The sequence below is a fragment of the Amphiprion ocellaris genome, chromosome 9 (genome assembly GCF_022539595.1).
Source record: "Amphiprion ocellaris isolate individual 3 ecotype Okinawa chromosome 9, ASM2253959v1, whole genome shotgun sequence".
In the NCBI taxonomy this organism is placed as follows: Eukaryota; Metazoa; Chordata; class Actinopteri; family Pomacentridae; genus Amphiprion; species Amphiprion ocellaris.
This window is the reverse complement of record NC_072774.1, coordinates 11,723,473-11,740,398: the sequence shown is the minus strand read 5'-3', so window position 1 is coordinate 11,740,398 and position 16,926 is coordinate 11,723,473. Positions and strand designations below refer to the sequence as shown.

Sequence of the window (16,926 nt, the reverse complement as noted above, 5' to 3'; positions counted from 1 at the left end):
TTCTGACAGAAACGTAAAAAACTGAGAAAACAAGTCAGTCTATGACTGAGCAACAGGTTCTAAATACCAACAGGAACAACACTAAGCAGCTACACAGTATTTATTAGCTCCTGTCCAATCTAAAACCAGCTAAAAACCAGTCTGAAATCCCAGCTAAATGCAGGCCAAAACCAGTCTTAAATCCAGTCCAAATCTAAAATACAGTCTAAAACTAGTTTAAAAATCAGTTCAAAGCCTGTCTAAAACCAGCCTAAAACCTGGTGTATCTCAATAAATCCATTCTGAAACGAGTTAAAAATCTAGTCTGAAACCAGTTCAAATCCACTCTTAAATCTAATTTAAAATCCAGTCTGAAGATCACTAGTCTAAAATGCATTCAAAAACCAGCCTAAAATGTAGTCTAAATGCAGAACAAAATTCAGTCTAAAACCAGTCTAAATCCAGTCTAAAACCAGTCAAAATCTAGTCTAAATCCAGTCTAAACCCAGTATGAAATTCAGTTTAAATCCACTCAAAATCCAATTTAAAACCAGTCTAAAAAAATCAGCTTGTCTGGACAAAAATGTCTACAATCTAGTCAGATTAATCAGTCTAAAATTCAAAATAAAACCAATCTGACTCCATTCTAAAATCTCATCTAAAGTCCTGTTTAGAATTCAGTTTAAAATTCAGTTTAAAACCAGTCCAAAAATCCAGTGTACTTTTTATTTTTTGTCAGAAAAAGGTAGAAATAATATCCTTTCTCACTTGACTTCAGCTTTCTTGGCTGCATGTTTTGGTCTTAATTCAGTCTAAAATCCAGTCTAAAAACCCAATCTAAAACTAGTCTAAATCCAGCCTAAAATCCAGTCTAAAACCAGTCTAAATCCAGTCTAAGCCAGCTGTGTGGGCTGGATGTGCTGTTGCTTTCTGTCAGTCCAGATCTGACAGCGTAACGTTTCAATATGGGAGCTTCATCTTGATAATGGCTGTCGGCTTGGTGACAGCGTCGGCTAATCACGGCCTGTTTTCTTCTTCTGAAAGGACACCGGCTCACAGTGCGATGATCTGATAAAAACGCCGGCTGATGAGTCCGGAGACGCTTTGTCCTCGCTGTGATTTAATGTCTCCATCAGCGCTACCACACAAAGTGTCTTTATCAGCGAGTCGCTTCGCCCATCAGGCTGATCAGCAGATTACAGCTTCTGAGGACGAAATGATGACTGAACTAAACCCTGAACATCCAACATCTGTACAGCTTCATTATGATAATGTATAGGCTTCAATATACACCAGTTTTTGCTCTACGACCAACGAGTCCACATCACCATTTTGTAAATATGTCTAAAAACTGGAATTTTGTCCTGCCACACAACAAATTCTACTGATGTCAGAGGACAGAAAATGATGAAATGTCAACCAAACCCTATAATTTAGTTAGAAATAGGGATACAGTACCACCTTAATTTGAAAATTCTGCACTTTTTTCCATTTTCAAGAGCCAGCTGGACAATTTTGTGTTACCTGGGACAAGTTTTCAGTCATTTTGAATGATTGTTAGTCATTTTTTATTCATCTTGGGCAAGCTTCTGGTCAATTTTGGACTGGTTTTAAGTTATTTTGGACTATTGTTAGTGGTTCTAGAAAATATTTTGAGTTACTTGTGGCTAACTTGAAGTGATTTTGAACAATTTTGACTTGATTCTTGGATAAATCTTGAATCATGCTGAACAATTGTTGAGTCATTACAGATATTTTTTGCACGTTTAGAGAGGTTTCAGTCATTTTGGAGTTCTTGCGTATGACTCGGTTTCACTTGGACTGTTTGTCACAGCTGAGTCAGTCATCAGAGAAGCTCAGAATTTTTTGTTTTTTGCAGTATCAGTAAAAAACAAATGGTTTATTTTTGGAGAATTCTTTAATTAAGACATGTAGAATGTGATATAACAGTTTAAAGCTCAGATTTGGCTAGTTTTCCCAACTGAGTGGCACGTTACATATAGAGGACCATCTGAAAGTTGAAAATATAACAAGTTCTTCTGTTTTTGCAGTTATTCGCTAATAAATGATATCAGGAAACTCGCTAGCAAATGACCAACAGAGGAGTCATATATGAACCAGCATCTACAAAAACAGCAGCCTGAGAGCTTCTTTATAATTAGAAGATAAATGTGTATGAATCTTTCTGTAGTCAGAAGGTCACCAAACATCTGGACCTTTTCACAGAGAACGAGGTCTGATTAGTGATTAGAAACACTTTGCCTCTGTTGACACGCCGTGCTGGGAAACACACCAACATTCATTACTGGAGCTGCATCACATGAACCTGACTGGATCCGATCCAAAGTGGCCTTTCAGAGCTGCAGCAGTGATGGATGGATTCTGAGGCACATTATCCAGAGTTTCAGCAGCAGCAGCAGAACCAGGCTGCTGGCTACGTGGACGATACACTCCAAGAAATAACGTCTGGGCTCAACAACAAACACAACAGTTAGAATCAATCTTTTTGATTTATGACCATTTCTAATTAAATTATGTTCAATTAACAAACTATATTGAGTTAAGGGAAGTAGCTTTTCTTCTGCAATCAAAGGTATTTTTAATTGATTAATGAATAATAGCATAAAAATACCTTATTAGGCTGATCACTCAGAAAACTTGAGTTCATCTGATTTTTAAGTGTTGTGTACTTAATTACCATTATGAAACTAGTTTTTAAGGTAAGTTTCAACAACTTGAGTTGCTTCAGGGTTAAGTCTGTAGGGCAGGGGACAGAGAAATCCTGAATTTCATTACCTCAATTTGAATTTAGTTGTAATCAACAGAAATTTGAGTTTAAAAAAACACACAATATTAAGTTCATGGAACATTATGCCAGCCTAACCAATCAAAATAATGTTTGATTTATAATAATTGTTTTAAATTTGTCCATCCAAGTCCTCAGTTTAGTAAACAAGTGGACGAGAATGACAACGTTTCATTTGACAAATCTGTTTAGCTAGAGAGGACTTTCGTGTTTACTAATAATCAGTTTGGACATTTGAATTTAAACAGCCGAAAAACTACTAAAGGAAATTTTATTGGAACAATTTGATTTTTAAATGTTTGTCGATTTAAAAATGTGCGCTCATAATTATGGTGATTAAGTACCAAACACACATGGAATATTTTTCATGGAAAAACTAGTAATAAAACCTTTATTTTAAAAGTAATCAACTTAAAAATGTGTTTATGCTACTAACAGTTGGGTAATTAAAAATACCTTTGGTTAAAGAGTAAAAGCTAATTCCTATAGCTGGACTCAAGACCGACCACGTTTGTTCCTCAAAGATGATGGTTCTCCACTATCCTTCAGGTTTTAATAATGCGCTGGACGGTTCTTAACTTGATTTTTGTTGTTTCATCTCCTTAGTTGTTTTCTTTGCTTGATGCAGGCCAATAATTTGACCCTTCTGAGACAGATTAACATCCTTTCCATGACCACAGGATATGTCTTCCAACATGGTTGTTTAAGAAATGAGAAGCTTCTCACTGCATCAGCTAGTTTTAAATAAGTTGTTGCAGCTGAAACATGTTCATCACTGCAGTAATTATCCAGTGGAAGGCTCTTACCTATTTGCTTAGTTAAATCCAGGTGGTGACTTTTTTTTTTGGCCAGACAGTGTATTTAAATAAATCTCCAAAAATTACCACAGCTACAAACTGTTAAAACAGAAATAATCGCCATATTTTCAGTCATTTTGGACAAGTTTTTTGTTATATTGGAGAAACTATTGACAAGTATTTGTAACATTGGAGAAAATTTTTGTCATTTTGGACAAGTTTTTGTTGCGTTGGACAAATTTTGAGTTATTTTATAAAGGTTGTTATCCCACTGGACACATTTTAAGTCAGTTTGGACATGTTTTTGTTGCGTCGGGCAAATTTTTAGTTAATTTGGACATTTGTTTGTCATGTTGGTGAAATTTTTGTTTTTGTTTTATCAAACTGGACAAAATTTCTATCATTTGGGACACGTTTTTGTCACAATGGGCAAAATTTCTGTAATTTTTGACGTTTTTAACACACTGGACAAATTTTAGAATTTTTAATCACAATTACATGTAATTTTACATAAAAATCTTTTATATTGGATTTATATTCAATGGTAAAGTTTGTCCACTATTAGAAATACCATTATTAAAACACATATTACTTATACAGAATAGAATAGAATAGAATAGAATACTGTTCATTTTATATCATATAAAGTCTACTATCCATTTTAATATGTAAATTTACATACAAATCTAGTATATTTGACTTCAAGGGATTTACTTTTGAAAAAAGTTCAAACCATCATCAAACACTCACTATAATAAGAACAATAAAAAGCGGTTTTAGGTATTTTAGATCATATCAAGTATCTCATGAGTTTTAATGTAGCTATACAATAAAAATCTTGTAAATTTAATGGCTCTTTAATACTTATAAAGTTTATCCATTGGGAAAATGAATCAATTTCTTACAGAGAAAGTTACCAAACAGTTATACAGTTAGTGTTATATGAGTTTTTACATGTAATTTTCTACAGAAATCTGTGAAATAAAAAACAAATACAGTAAAAGTTGCTGTTTTCTTGGATTTTTACAGTGCAGCTGTTAGCAGTGGTTGTGGTTAATGTGCTGCTGCTGATACCGACAGTCTGGTAGATATTCACTGTGACACTCAGCAGCTCTGAAGGAAGCTCTGCCCGGCTGTTAATTAGCCCCCGTTAGCTGTGAGAAGCTAACCAAACTGGGCCTGAGCTGATTAGTTTAAGTCCTGTGAAAGATTAACTAGACTCAGAGTGCTCTCTGGAGAAACGCCACCACGCTGGAATCTCTAATTAGTTTCTGCTGCTGAGCTTCAGAGCAAACACTTCCTCGCTGTTTTCTGACGTCCGTCTTTCCGCGAAAGCAATCAAGCGCTGAGACGCCTCTCAGGCTCTCTCATCCTAATTGCTCAGGTTGTTGTTGACCTTAAAAATGCGACGGCAGCCGACAGGCCACAGTCCTCAATCAGCTGGAGGGCTGTTCAATCAGCTCTCTGCATCCTCTTCACTGTAGAGGAGCCTCTGATTCCTGCACTCAGCTGCAAGGCTTCAGTGTTTCCTGCATCAGGTCGCAACTTCAAAGTGTCAACTGGAACTCTGGGAACTAGCAATTTTAATCAGCTTTTGATGAAAATGTATTTGTTGCTGAAGTGACAAAATGCCCAAAAGGACTTAAAAATTGTCCAAAATTGCAAAACAAACCACAAAATGGCACAAGAATTGTCCAAATTGACTACATTTGTTTTAAATGACTCAGAACCTGTCCAGAATTATGTGAAACTTTTCCAGATTGACTTAAATTTGTCCAAAAGACTGAAGATGTCTACAATGACTTAAAGTTTGCTTAAGATTATTGAAACCTGTCCAGAATGACTGAAAAATGGTGTCTAAAAAAAATCACTCAAATATTTCCACAAAATCTATGAAGAATTGTCCAAAGTCCCTTATTGTCCCTAATTGACCAGCTTTGTCCCAAATAACTCAAACCTTGAAGTCATAACATTTGTCCAAAATGACTAGAAATTTCAGTTTCCAGACTTTTACAGATATAAAAAAATTAGTTACTTGGCACATTAAAGGAAAGAATAAATGAAATAAAAGAAAACAGACTCTTTAATGTGTTTATGTGGGTCCTGCTAACTTCACATTCTCCACTTCTGACCAAAATCTGTCCAAACTGACAAAAAAAGTCCAAAATGACTTAAGATTTGTCCAGAATAATTTGGGAATTATCCAAAATTACTTAATATTTGTCCAAAATTAACAAAAGAAATGTCCAAACTGGCTTAAATATGTTCAAAATGTCACAAAACCTGTCCAGGTTAATGGAAAATTGTCCAAAAATACTTAGAAATTGTTCAAAATGACAATAAATAAATTAATATAAAATGCCTCAAGAATTGTCTGAGAGGACAAAAAATGCCAAAGATTATGTCAAATTTGTACAGAATAACTCACTGTGTGAAATAACTAAAAATGACTTGAGGATTACTCAAACAGCTTCATGGTCATGTTCAAAAATACTTCTAAATTGTGGAAAATGTCTAAAATTTCTCCAAAATTATTGAAGATTTAACCAAAATGACTTAGTATTTGTCCAAAAGGCTTCAAATCCTTATCAGAATGACTAAAAAAATTCCAGAATGACTCAAAAATTGTCTAAAAGGACTTAAGAATTGTTTAAAAGGACAAAAAAAAAATCCAAATTTGTCCAGAATAACTTGAAACTTGTACAGAATGATTTTTTAAAAAATGTAAATATGTCCAAAGGAATAAGAACTTTCTGTCCAAAATATTTTAAAATGGGTCTAAAATGAGTCAAGCATTGTCTAAAAGGACAAAAGAAAAATGTTACAAATAACGTAAAATTTCTTAAGAATGACTAAGAAATTGGGTGAAATAATAAAGATACATCAAAAATGACTTAAAATGTCAAAAAATTATTAAAAAGTAAAACAGAAAACACTTGAAGATTGTCCAAAAACCCCAGAAAGGTTTTCAGAAAGACCCAATAATTTTCCTAAATGACAAAAAACGCTTAGAATGTTTAAAAATTGTCCAAAATTACTTGAAACCTGTCCAGAATGCCTCAAAAATTGTCCAAAAATGACTCAAAATGTGTCCAAATGACTAGAAACTTTTCCTTTTGCAGACCTTTTACCTGCACAGAGAGCAGCGATATGAAGCGGCGAATAACTGAACGTTACAGTAATCAGATGCTGATTCCAGTTGGCTGATATTTAACCAGAGAAAGTGAAACAAAGGAAGGTAAACAGAGTGGAAGTGACTTTGAGACAAACTCCTGTGTCTCAGTAGTTTAGTATTCGACTCATAAAGCTGCTGCGCCTCGAATCTGTGGAGGTGTATCAGTCTGTGAAGCAGCACAAACAAACCTGTCCGGTTCCCACAGAGCCGCCAAACTCCCCACCGCTCATTCATTAACAGAGGTCACAACCTGCCGCCATGTATGGAGGCTGCAGCGGCCTATCAGATCTCTCGGTATTTCCTGACAAACACACTCGGGCTAATTTTACCTCTGCCTTTTGTCTCCAGAATCAAATGCGGCACTCATGTAGCGACATTTACTTAAAGAACCCAAATTCTGCCAATTCGGTCACAGCTTTAACTCTCTGAGCCCCAAAATGACGCCATTTAATAACCAGAAATTGTAAAAGCAGCAAGAATGATCAGATTTTCAGATTTCTGATGGTCCTTGAATGTATCACATCTGACCTTAAAATCAATTTTCATCAAAAACGCTTGATTCTATATGTCTTATTTAAAAATTAGCAAATAATAAGCCGTTTGCTCGAACTACATTTTATAAAAAAACAAGACTGAAGTGTTCAAAGTGTTCAGTTGAATTGCAGTCAGTGTTTCCACAGAGCAGAGGAGTAGTATGACTCGAAACACATTCAATATGATGAAAGAATTTCAAAAATGACGTAAAAATTTGTCCAAAATGCCAAAAAAAAACTTCTGAAATCAATAAAAATGTGTCCAAAATGACAAAAAAAAATTGTAAAAATGACTTTACATTTGCCCAAAATGACAACAGAAAACACCAAAAATGACCTCAAATCTGTCCCAAATAACAAAAATATGTCCAAAAATAATTGAAATTTGTCTGGAAAGCGCTAAAGAATGTAAAAAAACCCTCAATAATTACCCAAAATATTGAAAATGTCCAAAATAAATTTAGATTTTTAGGTGTTTTCTGTCTGTTGTCGGCTAATTTTGTCATCATTGTTTGGGTTTTGCATGTGTTTTCTGCCTGTTGTCGGGTGATTTTGTTGTTGCTTTTTGGCGTGTTTTCTGCCTGTTGTCGGGTGATTTTGTTGTTGCTTTTTGGCGTGTTTTCTGTCTGTTGTCAGCTAATTTTGCCATCATTGTTTGTTTATTTTATGCATTTTCTGTCTGCTGTGTGTCGATTTTGTTGTTGCCGTTGTGTTTTCTTGTGTTGCAGGACTCCCGACAGCCTCCTTTATTGTGGAAATGTGCTGCATCACTGACTGAGGCAGATTTTCCACCGTGTCCTCGGGGCAGAGCCTTTTCCAGCCTGCTGTCTGGCCTGTGGACGCATCGATCGGGCTCATATTTCTGGCTGCTGCTGTGATGACGCCCTCAGCAGGGATCAGGAGCTAATGTGGGGCTAACAAGGTGCTCGCAGGGGGGCAAACGGGGCAGAAATCACAGGGAGAGATGAGCACAAACTTCAGTGTCTGCAGCTGAATCAACAAGGAAACAGGAGAGCAGCGCTGAGCAGTCGGCTCACCCTGATGCCTGGATGAGTCCGTTTGTGAGTCTGTGCGATTAGTGTGTCGCAGGGATCATAATGTGCAAAAGCAAGATAAAAAGATGCTACATTTATTATGGTACATGTATGCAATAAGAGCAGCTCGTGCTGATTTACTGCATCATTATCTCCTAAACGTCAGCTTTTCAGGAACTGAGCCGTCAATCCACCAGAGTCTGAAAATGCTTTATGACTCTGACATTACGTCTCCAATGTGATTTTATTCTACAGCGCTTTAGGGAGGCAGTGGTTCCAAACTCAAAAGATGATATTTTTTGGGGAGAAACCGCAGAAAGACTGGACTATTTTGGTGATCAGTGCACGTACAGAAAAATCTGTTTCCCTTTTTGACAGAAATCTGCATTTTCCAGGTCATTCTGAGTATTTGAAAGAGAAAAGATGTCTATTATGTGTGAGTAAATGACACTCCAACTGGCAAAAATGATGTTTCGACAGTGATTTTTCTTTGCCGCAGACTAAACTCTTCCTTAATGCACAGAAAACCTGAAATTCTTTCATTTAACAGCCATAAAACTCGTTTTTTAGAGATTTGACCACAAAGAATTGAAACCTGATAAATAGTCAAATAGTTCCTACGTTGCAAAGAGAAAAAAATGTTGTCACCATTTTACATGCAATATTGAGCCTCCTGTCCACTTACTTTCTTCATAAGTCATTTTTTAACAAGAATAAATCTGGATTCACACTGGTTTTGAACTAGTTTGGATTGAGTTTTGTAATGGTTTTGGACTTGGTTTTGAACTTTGAGACAGGGCTTGGACTTGCATTTGGATTGGTTTTAGATTGGATTTAGACTAGTTTGGACTTAGTTTTGGACTGGGTTTTGGACTTAGTTTTGAGCTGTTTAGGCAACAGGTAGCTGCTCTCTAACTGTTTACCGTCACCTGTGCTCCGTTTCTGCAATAAAGCAACAAAATTCATGATTAACAATCAGAGTAATTGCTAGTGAAAAAACAGCAGTTTGGGGCAGAACGTTAGTGTTTAGAGGAAATACTGTAACTGTTGTAAAATAGAGAAGAAAAACAGGAATATTTTAATGATTTAAAAATCCCAGATTCCCCAATATATTAGATCTGTACTGATAATGACAAACCTCAAGGTCAGTGAGTTGACAAATACAGACACAATGAGGCCACACCTGCTGCCCTCTACGTCCTTATATCAGAGAGCTGTCTGTCATAAGAATCAGGATTCTCCTTCCACAACTTCATTACTGGAAACAGGAGATGCAGAATTACAGGCTGCACATGTCAAACTAGTCAATAATTAGTTTAAAAGAGGAATTTTTCTACAAATGCATTTGATTGATTAGTGCAGTAATTACACACAACCTCAACCAACAGCGACGCCTCCTCACCTGAATTATATCAATAAAACACAACTGACTGAAGGGAAAAGTGGAAAGAAAAGTGGTTTGAATTATGTTATTAAAACACACAGAAAGCTTCAAATCGATTACTATTATATAACTGAGGTTTGTTGTATATGTTGTCTAAAATGGGTCAAAAATTGTCCAGTGACTCACAAAATGTCCACAATGATGCAAATATATCCGAAATGACTGAAGATTTGTACGAAATGATTCAAAATTGTCCAAAATGTATTTTGAACCGTATAAAGTGAATTGAAATGGGTCCAAAATTGCAAAAATAATTATCCACGGTGATTAAAATGTCTCTAAAAAGTTAAATTGTTCCAAAGTGACTGAAAAAGAACAAAATTTGTCAGACAGATATATCTGACAAACATTTGTCCATAATTACTTGAAACTTGTGTTAAACTATTTAAACTTGTGAAAAAAAGACTTACATTTAAACTCATCAAAACTGACTTTAAATAAGTCGAAAATTATGCAGATTTGTCCAAAATGTCTCAGAATATGTCACACATGACCCAAGATTTGTCCAAAATGAGTTCAAATTAATCCAGAATGAGTCACACAATGTCCAAAATGACTCAAAAGCTGTCTGATAAAGTTATGATGGTATTTCTGGATATCTGTAGAAATTCAGTAAGAAGATTTTAGACTCCATCGTGCAATAATATTCAAATTTTGGACACTTTTATGCATTAATATCCAGATTTGTGACTCCATTGTGCATCAATATCCAGGTTCTTGACACATTTGTGCATTAATATGTCAGTTTTTGATACTTTCATGTGTTATTTTGAAAGGTTTTGACACATTTGTGCAAAAATAGCTAGATATTGTCACTACTGTGTGTTAATATCCAGATTTTTGAGACTTTTGAACACTAATCTGAATCTGTTTTGACTCTAGTTTATTGACATCCAGATTTTTTAACAATTTCTTCCATTTTTATTTGGCAGCTAAGTCAAGTAGCTTTTCCGTTTCCGAATGAAAAACTTCCGCTGACACCCAGATGACCGATGACTTACCGCGACCGTCGTTCTGGATGTCGGACAGGATCTGCGAGTAGTTGATGGGCGGTTTGTTCTCCTCGAACACGCGGTCCACCAGGCTGATGTTGATGCTCTTCAGCTCCGTGTACAATCCCTCCACGGCGAAGTAACACGGCCGGTCGTCCGCCTTGTTGTCGCTGAACATCAGGATCACGTGTTCCCGCCAGTCGAAGTGCTCGCAGATCCGCAGGGCGAACCTGCCCAGCTTCTTGTGGGTCGGGCCCGTGTTGGTGATGGACGGGTAGACGCCGCCGTAGAACGCCACGGCCGGAGCGCCCGCCGTAACCATGGGGACGTCCCAGTAGGTGGTGAAGAAGCCGACGGGGGAGGAGGTGTAGGAGCAGCCGGGCCCGATGAAGGCCCAGGGGTCGTAGGCCATCTTCAGGTCCACGGCCATGAGCGGCGCCACGGACTCGGAGCAGATCTCGTCCTTGTTCTCGCTGTTCTTGAAGGCGTAGGTGAGGTGGTGGTCGGGCAGCAGGGTGGGGTCGGCGTTCACGGTTCTGATGGCCCTCTCCAGGGCGGGGCCTATGCGAGGCCATGCCCACGGGTATTTTGTGTTGCTTTGCGGCAAAATGACGGCCAGCGTGATGTTCTGCTGCGGCCGGTGATCATGGTGGCCTCGAGTGAAACGTCTCAAGCTGCGGTGTCGAGCCGTTCGTCCGGAGGCGACCAGAGCCAGCAGAACCAGCAGAATGAAACCCTCCTTCCAACAGGCCATCCTCCACCCAGCAGCCCAATTATTTATCCTGCCAGACATAAAACAAAGGTGTTAACAAAACAGGCAGACAAACATTTCACTGGACAGTAAATTGGCACAAACTCTCCAACATTATTTTAAATTCGTCCAAAGTGGCTCATTATTTCTCCTGATGCAACATTTATCAAAAACGACTCAATTTCACCAGAACCCATTTATTTCTGGAGATATTTTTCAAACATTATGTCACAGTATTTGATCAAAACTTGATATTCATCCAAAATGACTTAAAACTTGCCCAAAACTGCTCCAAAAAAAATACTCAAATTTGAGCTACAATTCATTTATTTCATGGAATTTTTCCTACCATACTTTTTATAGCTTGCATTATATTACAGTATTTGTTCAGAATGTGTCCTAAATTGCTTAAAACGCATCCAAAACAACACAAAACTTGTCAAAATAGTTTCAAATTTGTCCAAAATGACTCAGAATTTCTCCTGATGCAAAATTGATCAAAAATGACTCAACATTTCACGAGAACTCATTTATTTCCTGGAATGTTTTTCAAACATTATCTCATAGTATTTATTCAAAATGACACAATGACTCAAAATAACTCCAAAATGACTTAAAACTTGTACAAAATTGCTTATTTTTCCCTATTCTGATGGAACATTTTGGATTCTAGTTATATTTTGAGTCAAAAATGGCTAAAAGTTGAACTTGAATCCATTTATTTCATGTCATTTTTTCGAACCATAGATATGTTTGTAGCTTGCATTGTATTACAGTATTTGTTCAAAATTATTGGAAACTTTTTCTGTTTTTTTATTTTTAAACAGAGTTTGCAAGAGTCTGGTGTTGCAGGTATTTAATAAACTCAAAAGACTCCTACACATAGCCAGAAACAACAAACTGAATCTCAGAGGTGCACTTTGGTTTTTCAGTTTGGATCATGTCCTGTCTGCTAACATCAACACACTTTACAGCCCAAACTAATACCTAACCGTTGTGAAGTTTTATCAGAGAGGATATAAAATATGAGACCACGGTGTACTATTTTTATCATGAACCCTCCTCTAAGTCAGGTATTTCTATTTATAGTATCAAAACACACAGTGTGTCTGTATATTGTGATAACCAGTATTACCATAAAGCATTCTCAGCTTTTCCCACAACGGTTAAATACAACAAGAGATAAGAAGAGGCGGCTATATCCCTGAACACACTGTCACCTCCTGGTCTATCAAAAATGGCTCAACATTTCACTAGAATGACTCAAGTTTGTGCAAAACAACTTGAAATTCATCCAAAATGACTTAAAACGTCCAAAATTGCTTGATTTCTTTCCACATAGATGCAACATTTGTAAGAAAAATGACTCAAAATTGAACTAGAATCCATTTATTTCATGTCACTTTTGTAGCTTGCATTATATTGCAGTATTTGTGCAAAATTATTCAAAACTCATCCAAAGTAACTCAGAATGTGTCCTAAATGGCCTAAAACGCATCCAAAACAACACAAAACTTGTTAAAATTGATGCAGAAATTTGTCCAAAATTAATGAAAGTTGATCCTTAATGGCTGAATCCTGTACAAAATTATTTGAAATTTGCTGAGAATAAGTTCAAATTTGTCATAAATGACTCCAAACTAGTCAAAAATTTTTCAAATTTTGTCCACATGGATGCGAAATTTTTTTAAAATTACTGTGTCCAAAGTGCCTCATTACAATCTACTATTTCATGTAATATTTTATCATTTTACTTTCATTGCTTGCATGATGTTACAGGTTTTGTCCACAGATAACTCAAAATTTGTCAAAAATTAGTTAACTATGATGATTCAAAATTCCATTGTTTTACTAGAATCTATTTCTTTCATGCAACATTTTTTGATTTTAATTGCTTGCATTACTTTACTGGTTTTGTCCAAAATTACTGATCCATAGGAACTCAAAATTTGTCCAAAATGTGTATAAAATAAATGATCCCACAGGACTCAAAACTTCACTGTTATACTATAACCTTATAGTTAATTTGTATTTGTTTATTTACTTTTATTGCTTGCATTGCCTGGTTTTGTCCAAAGTGACTCAAATTTGTCCAAAAATTGACAAAAAAAAAGTTAAAATAAAATGTTCAGAATTATTCAAAATATTACCCAAGACTTGATCAATACAAGCTGGACTGGAATAGGTGCATCTTAAAGAGAAAGGTGAGCAACACGACCCCTCTGTGAAGATACACTCCTGAACTTGTTTTATGGCTCTTATCCAGGTTGTTTTCTTCTGACTACACCCTTGCTTGTGTTGTATCTACTCTCAGATGTATGTCGCTTTGGATAAAAGCGTCTGATAAATCAAACTGTAGAATGACAGAGCATCTCACAAAAATTTGTTAACTCTGGAATCCAAAACCAAAACTAAAGGCCCAACTCTTTATTAACCTTTCATTTCCGTGTGAAAGCTGGAGATGTTTTAATCTTCTATCCTGTTACTGACTAACGGCACAGTGAGGACAGTCAGAGCTGCTCCGCTTCACTTCCCTGGAATCATTTTGTCCACGTCAGGGTTGGAGTCGTGGGAGAAAACCTCCCTGATCTCTGCTGCCCACCTCCACTCTGCAAACCCGTCTGATGATTTAATCTGGCTCTGAGCCTCGGCTGCCGTCGCCCATCGATGACAAGCTTTTTGTCTCCTCACGAAGTGAAGCGCCCAAGAAAAGTGTCTTAATTAAAGGAATCCATTGGGCCAGCAGTCAGAGCGACAGATTCACAGTGGCAAGATGAAAGCTGCTAATGGAAGCTACAACGGAAGCTGTGAAAGGAGGCGAGGCTGTCAAAGAGAGGCATTTAACTCATCTAAACAAACACACACATTGTGAAATTAAAAATAAATGAAACTATTAAAAAAGGCTTAACGTCTGGCAGCGTGTGTAACAGAAAAACACATGTTAAAAAACAGTGGAACGTTCAAAAACTGTAAAAACTATTGAAGTAACAGCAAATATCTGCAAAATAATATTTTTAGTTGATTTAAATACGGCAAAACTGTATGATTTTACAGTCAAATGTTGTAAAAGAGCAAATTAGTAAAGAAAAAACAAAAAAATACAGATTTTTGATGTGGACAGCATTTTGTTCCATTTGCTTTTACAGTGGACAGTAAATGAATATTTTTTTTCTGTGATTTTACAAAATATGTGTAATTTCACACAAGGGGGAAAGCTTGTTTTAAAAAGCTTTTTAAATTACCTTTTTTCTATCTTGAATATTGATGTTTTTTATCTTTTATTTACATTAAATATAAGTGCAATTTATGGTTACCATTTTTATAAATTTTTATACAAAAAATATAACTTTTTGATGTGTACATTATTTACAGTTTGAGCTGTCATCTTTTTTGTCAACCTGCAAATTAATAATTTTTTTTCTGTGATTTTGTTTGATTTTATCTGTGATTTAATAAATTCGAGAAAATCTGGAAAATAGCAGTTTTTAAAAATTACCAAATAGCGGAAAATATCACTAAACTGAATATTCTTAGCTGATTTAAATACATTAAAACAGTCAACAGTGATTATGTCAATTAATACACCTGGATAAATTAAGATTGTGTGCAGACTGAAAAAAATATGATAAAAAGAACACTAATAAATTCCACTGAAGTAATGAATCAGTGAATATTTCAGCTGTGATCTGACCAACAGTGGACTCATGTTCAGAGTTTATTCTATAGCTGCTGATACAGTTGATGGAATCTGTTGTTCTGCTGCTGATCTTAGTCATATTTAACTTTTTTTAACCTTAGTTTCGCAAACTAGGGAATAAAAATAATAAAGTCTCATTTGACAAACCTGCTCTGCTACAGAGGACTTTTCATGATGATATCTGATTTGTAGGGGAATTAAAATTAGTGCTGTGGTTGCTTTCAAGATTAAATGTTTAAATGTTAAATTACACGACTCATTCAAAAATGTCTCTAAAGCGACATAAAGAAAAACAGTAAAAAGCAAAACACTACAGAATAAAATCTAACTGCAGCAACTTGTAAACTTGTGTTTATAAAAATTATAATTAAGTATATCACACTTAAAACTTCTAGTTGAAATAATTTAATTTTTATGAGGAATCCGCTTTAAAACAGAGTGATTCAGATAAACTTAATAAAAACTGCAAACATTGTTTTGATGGGTTGTGTTGACATAGTAATCAGATAAAGAATATCTGCAGTTTAAAGTCAGATTTCTGCATTAGTTGGTTTAAAACTGAAGTCAGGTTTTAGTAACTTAAACTGGCTTAACTTTTTTTTTTTTTTTTTTTAACCTTGACTTCAGGATTTCAGATCCCCTCCACTGCTGGAGTAACATTTTTAAAAGTTATTTTTGGTTTTTCACTTAAATGCGATCATAATCTTTGGTAATTGTTAATTATTATGACTAAATATTTCAATAAATCATAAAAATCACCTTTGATTGGAGCGAAAAACGAATTCCTCCAACTCAGTGTAGTTTATTGGTTCGTGATAAGTTGTCTGAACTCAAATATTGATGCAAACTGCAGCATAAATGTCTTTCTTGTTGACCTAAACATTATTTCAGGCACTAATGAGCCTCCATACTTGGATTAATCTGCTGCTTAAAAGCATCGCTTCCCTCCGGAGAGAAACATGCGGATCAATAATCCTCTCAGACGTAAATCAATACAGAAATCCTGATTCCGCGGCTCAGATCTGGTGTTTACCTCAGCGGGTGAACCAGCTGACCGGCCACAGAGGCACCGGCAGCCCGGAGAGTCCGTCCCCGGTCAGTCCGCTCCTTCTCCGCGGAAACGTCCCTGAACGCCTCGTTCCACCGTCAGCAGCGATTCACGGGAACCATCGGTCGCCGTTTGACTTCCAGACGTTCCGTCCTGTTGCGTTTCAGACTCTAATTACTCGTCTTATGTCTGTGGAAGCAGTCAACTTCTCCCAAACTTAGGTTAGACAGACCCAGACACTCCTCCTAATGTTCTCCACACTGATTTAAAATCCACGCTGGATGACAAGAAACCCACAGCTTCCACAGTGGAAACACGCTGAGCTGCTTCCTCCGCAGGTGAAACGAGTAGATAATCAGTCCGACAGGTGAACATTCAGCCAGTAGAGAGACTCACTGACTGACTGACGGCGGGGTGAGAGGGAGGAGAACCGGGGGAGAGAGGGCGGAGAGCGGGGGGAGAGAGGGAGGAGAACCGGGGGAGAGAGGGAGGAGAGCCGGGGGTGAGTGGGAGGAGAACCGGGGGAGAGAGGGAGGAGAACCGGGGGAGAGAGGGTGGAGAGCCGGGGGAGAGAGGGAGGAGAGCCGGGGGTGAGTGGGAGGAGAACCGGGGGAGAGAGGGCGGAGAGCCGGGAGAGAGAGGGAGGAGAGCCGGGAAGGAAGGAAGGAAG

The 16,926-nt window shown here is 36.8% G+C and overlaps 1 protein-coding gene across 1 annotated transcript in view; it reads right to left on the bottom strand.

The window, feature by feature from the left end:
* npr1b (natriuretic peptide receptor 1b) overlaps positions 1-16,697 on the bottom strand; it is a 71,718-nt gene extending 55,021 nt beyond the window's left edge. Inside the window, exons 1-2 of the mRNA XM_055013321.1 lie at positions 16,242-16,697; positions 10,770-11,542 (exon numbers count right to left, since the gene is read on the bottom strand). Coding sequence (XP_054869296.1) covers positions 10,770-11,514 — 745 coding nt within the window. The 5' untranslated portion in view covers positions 11,515-11,542; positions 16,242-16,697. The remainder of the gene's footprint in view (positions 1-10,769; positions 11,543-16,241) is intronic.
* Between the last annotated feature and the right edge of the window lie 229 nt (positions 16,698-16,926).